The sequence below is a fragment of the Sparus aurata genome, chromosome 17, assembly GCF_900880675.1.
Source record: "Sparus aurata chromosome 17, fSpaAur1.1, whole genome shotgun sequence".
Lineage (NCBI taxonomy): Eukaryota > Metazoa > Chordata > Actinopteri > Spariformes > Sparidae > Sparus > Sparus aurata.
Window position 1 is genome coordinate 28,526,544 of NC_044203.1, and position 6,854 is coordinate 28,533,397.

The 6,854-nt window shown below is 42.0% G+C and overlaps 1 protein-coding gene across 2 annotated transcripts in view; it reads right to left on the reverse strand.

The window, feature by feature from the left end:
- Nucleotides 1–1,203, reverse strand: part of slc9a1a (solute carrier family 9 member A1a) — a 40,171-nt gene extending 38,968 nt beyond the window's left edge. For both annotated transcript variants that reach the window (XM_030393937.1, XM_030393936.1), the window contains exon 1: nt 6–1,203. In XM_030393937.1, coding sequence (XP_030249797.1) covers nt 6–297 — 292 coding nt within the window. In that variant the 5' untranslated portion in view covers nt 298–1,203. The remainder of the gene's footprint in view (nt 1–5) is intronic.
- Between the last annotated feature and the right edge of the window lie 5,651 nt (nt 1,204–6,854).

Here is a 6,854-nt window from a genome sequence, read left to right on the forward strand (position 1 = left end):
CTCACCCAGCTTCATTAAAGAGGCGAGCAGCACCCATAGCGAGATCTCAAACGGGGTCTGTATGTGATGGTAGTCGAGGCTGAGCACGGGGAAAGCCTTTTTATGGGTGACGTTGCCGGTGCCGTTCCCGGCGCTGTTCCCCGCCTTCGTGTGGTGGCTGGTGTCCGGAGACCCGGCGGCTCCGAGAGGCAGCACGGAGCCCTCCAGGAGCACCAACAGCACCAGCAGGAGCAGCCCCCGCTCCGGTAGACTCTTCCCGAAGCCAGCCGGGCTGTGCGAGCCTCTCCTGGAAGTCATGTCACTGAGCAATAAAACAAATCCCTCAACAGAAAAAAGTAACTTGAAAAGAAAACGAGTTGATTTAAAAGTCAAGGAAGTTCGAGGGAGTTTGGTCACAACTTCGTCACGTCACGTTAGTTGACGACTCTCCCCGTCGAGCAGCCCGTTTTAACGGACGTTAACGGTCAGTTCTGCTAGCTTAAACACAACCAGAACCTCATCCTCGTTAGCTAGCTTGACTCCAGCCGTTGTTCGTTGCCTGTAGCGCAGGTAAAACTGTGGCACCGACACAGGCCGTCGGAAGAAAAAAAAAAGCAGGAAATGTCAAGATGCTGGACTTTTCTTTTCACAACGATGCTGCAACAACCAAACCTCTTCGTTTTTTTAATGTTGTTGTTTTTTTAACAGTCGTGTTTCACAAGTTTTCTTCTGAGTCAGTGGCTTTCAATGTGTTCCCCGGTGAAAGATGTCATTGTTGATGCTGGAGGCAAAGCGAGAGACACAGCGGCATCCCCTCCACGCCTCTTCTCCCCTCCGTCTGCCCGAGAAACTCGTCCGTGAGGCGGCGGTGCTCAGATACTGACCTTGAAGAGAAGCCACACAGCTGCCACATCGCATGTTGCCGCGTTCCCATATGTGTGTCAACTTTTTTTTTTGATATATTAATCTCCGTGTATGCGGTATTTCCGTCCAGGAGGACAGGACCTTGGTCGGGGACTACCAGCTCTCAGAAGGAGGATGACGGACACGGGGTAAGGGGGGGAGAGTTGGGGTGTACTCCGCCCTGGCTTCAGGGGCTTCTTCACGGGTTGTCAGGCCAAGTGGCGACTGCTCTTCCCTGTGGTGGTGTTTAGCTTCATACAACCTTCAAAACGCACACCCTTTCGCGGAGGTTTGGTGGATGGGAGGAGGAGGAGGAGGAGTAGAGTGGAAGGGGAGGGGGATGGTCGACTATAGTGACACCTATAGGAAAGGAGGCTCAGGTGTCTCATGGGTGAACAAAAAAAAAAAAAGCTCAGCACTGAGGTCATGTCCTTGTTATTTCTACTGGGTCTTTGTATCTTAAAGAGGTCATCATGTGCTTTTTGGGTTCCTATGTGGTGATATGAAGTGTTATTTCTTTTGCTTTTAAAAGGTCTGCAAAGTGAAAAAAGACCAAAGTCAACGCCAAAGGGAGTTAATCTGTCCCACACCGCCTGAATCGCCTGGTTTGGAGTCGAGTCACTATGTGCGTCACTATGTAACAAGTGTTATAAAAATATATATTCTCATATATTTATTAGAAATTGTATAAACTCCAGTCAGTCAGCAGACATTCAGCTGCTACCAAGCCCCCAGGAAGTGGAGCAGGGTTTGAAGCCAATTTTCTCAGTGGCCGAACTGTGTAACTACAGCGTCATGTGATGCCCAGTGGCCCAAAAATACTTGTTCCTCATAAGTTAACATTGTGAAAGAAGGTGCTGTAAAACGGTGGATACGATTTTGGGAGCGTCAAAAACTCATGCGAAATGACTCGTTTCACAGTCATAATTTTAGCAATCCGGTCCAATAACATTTGGAAAGTATAAAGGAGCCACACGGTTAAACTATTCTATCCTCATTCAAGTTAGCCGGGCGCTAAATCAATAAAAGGGGAGCTCCGCCTCGAAGGCTGTGCCCACTAGTTATAGGTATATGGGTGCTACTGCTGTTATTTTAGATCACACTACCTTGCTCGGCATGACCTTCCCTACTCTGCCTCTGATTGGCTACATCCTGTCTGTTAAGTAATGCGCATGTTAAGCTCTCACCAAAGATCAAACAGAGGCAAGATGTCTCCCTCTGTAGCTAAAACGGTGCGTTCAAGACACAGTGTGAGAAGGGATGCGGCAGCAGTGCACCTTGCAAGAAAAATAATGTGATTTTTGAAAATTTAAGTATGCAAACCCTTTTGTACTAGGACCCCCATATAAAAGTATGAACCTGAAAATAGCATAACAGGACCTCTTTAATACATATATACATATGGTAAAACTTTATAATATTTATCATATTATAAAACTAAATGTGAAAATCTACTTTCTTAGAAATGTGACTTTTGCCTTTTACGCGGGTGCTAATAAGTGGCTAAATTACTACAGAGATTGTCTGGGACATTACATTTTCTTAAGCCAATCAAACAGAGACTCTTCTACCCACTAGTCCCTTTTTTATGGGCAGACTTTAGCTGCAAACCATTCTGACTGTCCAACTTGTAGATGATCAATTTATAGCCTCATAAAGTGTGTGTAACATGCTGATAGTGTAGTAGGACACATAATGGTGGTGATGTTTAAGTCATTCATCCACAATATAATTTGTTTATAGCCTAATGTTACCTTTTTATCTCCTGGCTTTTGCATTTACCAGAAACTTGTGTTTGCCACAGACCTTATTTTTAGCAACAATCCAAAATCTTACGGAAAAATCCCATAAGGCTTTTTGTCAAAGCAACCAAGGTGATTGTTTTGATCTCCTGAGTCACCCTTTTGTTCGGCAAGCTGTCAACAACTGTCCTCTCCAGAATATCTTTCTGCTCGGTTGAATGGTTTTACAAACAGCAAATGACAAATCCTGCATAGTATGCCTTTAGGCTGAAATTGTAGATGCTCACTGTACCATTGAACATTTTCAACTTGAATCACTCTACCACCCAGCTAACCTTTAAAACTGGTGTGACTGCCTTCACTGTATGCTGGATGACTGTAAACATCCACTTACCCAAGCGTCATTGTTTGGATCATGATCCAGTTCTGAGCTAGTCCCGAGCACATGAATAAAATCATGGCAGTGTACCTTTGTCTCAGATGATAGAAATCTTGCCTGAGGACACCAATTCACTCTCTGATCTGAATACTTATTAAGCATTATGTGATTTAATATCATGAGCAGTGAAATTCACAATGGCTTGCTGAGGAGTGGGGGTGCATACATTTGCAGTAATTGAATTTAGCTGTAACAGAAAACTGTCTGTAAAGGACATCGTGTTTGCTGAGAGGTCAAAGGTCAGTTTCAGTTCCAAACCAAGGGCCTCTTGCAGCAGGGAGGGACTTTGTAGTAGAGAACAAGATGGTCATGTCTAAGGATAGTCATACTTAAACTGTTTACTGATGATTAACAGTTTTTCTAGTGTGTAGTAGGAGTGGCCTTAGAAAATACTCGCTTTGCCTGTTCCAATTTATGACTCAACACGCTTGTAAATTAACAAGACTCTTTCCGGATTTAGTAACACATAATTCCCTCAAAAACAAAAGCACTGACGTGAAGCAGGTCTGCTTTTTAACAAGTGACATCACATGCTTAGAGAGCCAGTTGTGTTATTGCTCAACGTTGACCCTGAGGCAGCAGCAAGTCGTTCTATGTACACTAATCAGTAGGGGTGGTGAAAAAAATCGATTATTGATTAATCGCGATTATAATATTGACGATTATGATTCAATTATTAAATTTCCAAAAATCGATTTAAAATAAATAAATAAAACAAAAATAATTAAACACAAATAACACAAAAATTCATTTATTTTTTATTTATTTTTTTGGGAAATAGTAATACAAACTGGAGTCCTCCTCTTACTGGCTTCTGCTACATGGTCCACAGTCTGGAGCCAATATGTTATTCCATCCCAGAGCTTTTTCACACTTAAATCTTTACAAGGAGACAAACCTTTCCGTGCAAGTGTCCCTCAACTCTGCTCACAGGGTAGCAATAACCTGCGATGCCTGGACATCCAGAGCTACAGTCTCATATGTAACCGTTACAGCTCATTATGTCAGCAGTTAATGGAAGCTAATGTCCTACGTACTTAAGACGAAAGCTATGGATGATAGCCACACAAGCGCAAATATGTGTGAGTTTCTCAAAGCAATGGCAGACGAGTGGGGAATAGAGAAACACCCCCTGGTTCTCGTCACCAACAATGCTTCTAACATGAGTCCGGCTGCTGAGCTTGGCAGCTTTCTTTTAACAGTGAAAGACTACATTTAAAACAAAGTAAAAAATAATAATTTTGATATTATAGTTACACTATACAATATTGAAGGTGCTGTGAGGTGTTACTCAAAAGAGAAGTAAAATAATTCAGCAGCTTACTGAAAATTAATTAATAATCGAAAATCGATTTGTAATCGAATCGAGACTTCAATAATCGGAATCGAATCGAATCGAATCGGGAAATTGGGCCGATTAACCACCCCTACTAATCAGACACAACATTAAAACCATTGACAGGTCAAGTGAATAACACTGATCATCTCGTTACGATCAAATGGTCTGCTGAGGTTCTGCTGAATGCACCAGAACATGTCTGATCCAGCTCGCAACCCACAGGACTCAAAGGAGCTGCCGCCAACGCCCTGATGGCAGACGCCACACGACACCACCGTAGGGCCTGTCTTCATGCTTTGGCAGGTTGGAGCCATGTCTGCTCCACGGTGGGGCCTTCCAGTCTTTAACTGCTGCTTGCTGTAGCTGCCAAGTTAGCTCAATTAGCCATGTAGCTAGCTGTCCTGTTAGCTGATTCGATTAACGCCTGTACTGAGAGCTCACAATGCTAGCACAAGGCCTTGGACCCATGGGCCTAGCTTTTCAGCATGCTAATGTCAGTAGATGTCCCTATAATGTCAGAATTTATTATTTTATTTTCAATATTTCTTCACATTCTGGAGATAATTTTAGGTAGTTTCTTTTGAAAAATTGAAATTCTTACATATTGCACCTTTAAACACAAATGCCAAACATTTCCTGGTTTCTGCTTCTCAAATAGGGGATTTCTTGCTTCTCTTTGTCATAAATTAGTTAATTTTCATTTATTTTATTTCCTTTTTATTTGGCAATTTTACAGACTAAATGATTAGCCGAGAAAGTGTATGGAAGAGTAATTCATAATGAAAGCAACCATTAGTTTCAGCCCTGATATAAACTTAAGTGTTTTCGCATCTACTTCTACCCTCCACTGATTTTTGAGAATCCAACCATTAACTCGATTGGTCAATTTGTCTCTGCTGTGTTGTAACATGAAGTTACTGCACTAATGGTTGAGAAGTGGTTCCACCTATGTAGTCAAAACAACCCAGAGTCTCTAACAATTAGGACAGTACAACCAGAAATTAAGAAAGACATGGGTTGATTATAGCTTTTAGAGAAAATAGCTGCTTTGTGGACTTGTACACAAGAGACTTGGAAGAGAGAAGACATTAATTTCTCTGAGGCAAAACTGCTAAAGAAAGAAAAAAGTTAGATAATGTCTCGTCCGTCAGGGAGAACCTGTGGTGCAGCATTAATAAGGTATGGTCAGTGTTGATCACAGTGTGCTGCAGGACGCACACTTACACACCGACACAGTCAGAGCTCAGGCGACAAAGTGTCTACACCATTTGTCATCTCTGTCTCTCTATGTCTTTATCACTCTTTATGACTTAAAGGTGTTTAATGTTTTACAGCCTCCTGTTGCTCTTGGTTCACGTAGTTACTGCCGCACTGAGATAAAGCATCGTGACCAGGGCAAACAGAGGGGTAAGGCAACACCCAATTACCCTGTACTGTGGCCAGTGCTGACTACTGTGGTGGGTGTAGGCACCCTCCTGATACAAATGTGGTATACTGTTTTTTCCATTATTATACAAGAAATCAACATGCTATATTGTTTCATAGAATAACAGGAGGAGGAGCAAATACATACAGTAATACAGAGACTTCAGAACTGTAAATTAAACCCCGTGAAGAGAAAGCCACATGTCTCTAATGACTCAACTGTCTTTTCAGTGCAGCAGTTTATGTTAATATGACCTTTTCACGGGAGACATTCTGACATGTCACAGGAGGAAATGCACAGGTATTAATAATAAAATGAACAATGTCGGTTTTTCTTTCAGCTGCTTCAGTTTCTCAGTCAGGCTACTGTGCATGCTGGCTCACTGTCAAACGGACGCGGCTCACTGGGCGCAATCATTATTTGAAAAAAACACTCTTTCCCCACAATGTAAATTCAAAGAGCCTGCTGTGTAAATGTTCCATTTTATTCAGCTTCGAGGAGTACATCCATTTCCTTGACAGCTTTCCATTTTCTCTGTCCGCCTGCTGTCACTTTAAATATGTGACTTTGTTAAAGTCGGTAAGTGAAACATTGTTCAACTTTTGTTCTCGATGCTTAGCAATCAGTGCAAAGGGCAGCTGAATGTGGAATTGAATTATTTCGTTTGGTTTCATCCATATCGACTTTGAAAATGTGAAGTGTTTTTTTTTTTTAAATCTCTGCCAAGGAGGTTAAGTTTTCAACCTTGTCTGTTAGTTAGTTGGTTGGTTTGTCAGACGGATTACAAAAAAACTACTGAATGGATTTCCACAAAACTTGGATGAGAAATGGGTTACAGCCCAGAATAGACCCTAAGGATTTGGATAAATGGACGGATGCAGGAAAGTGTTAACATTGCATTTTTCAACATTTTTGTTGGAATAATGCACATAAAATCAAGTATGTTTCGGTGGTTGGTATCTTTGAGTGGGTAAAATTGGATGCGGATTCTAGATCTGGTGATCTTAAATTATTGTTAAGCAGTTA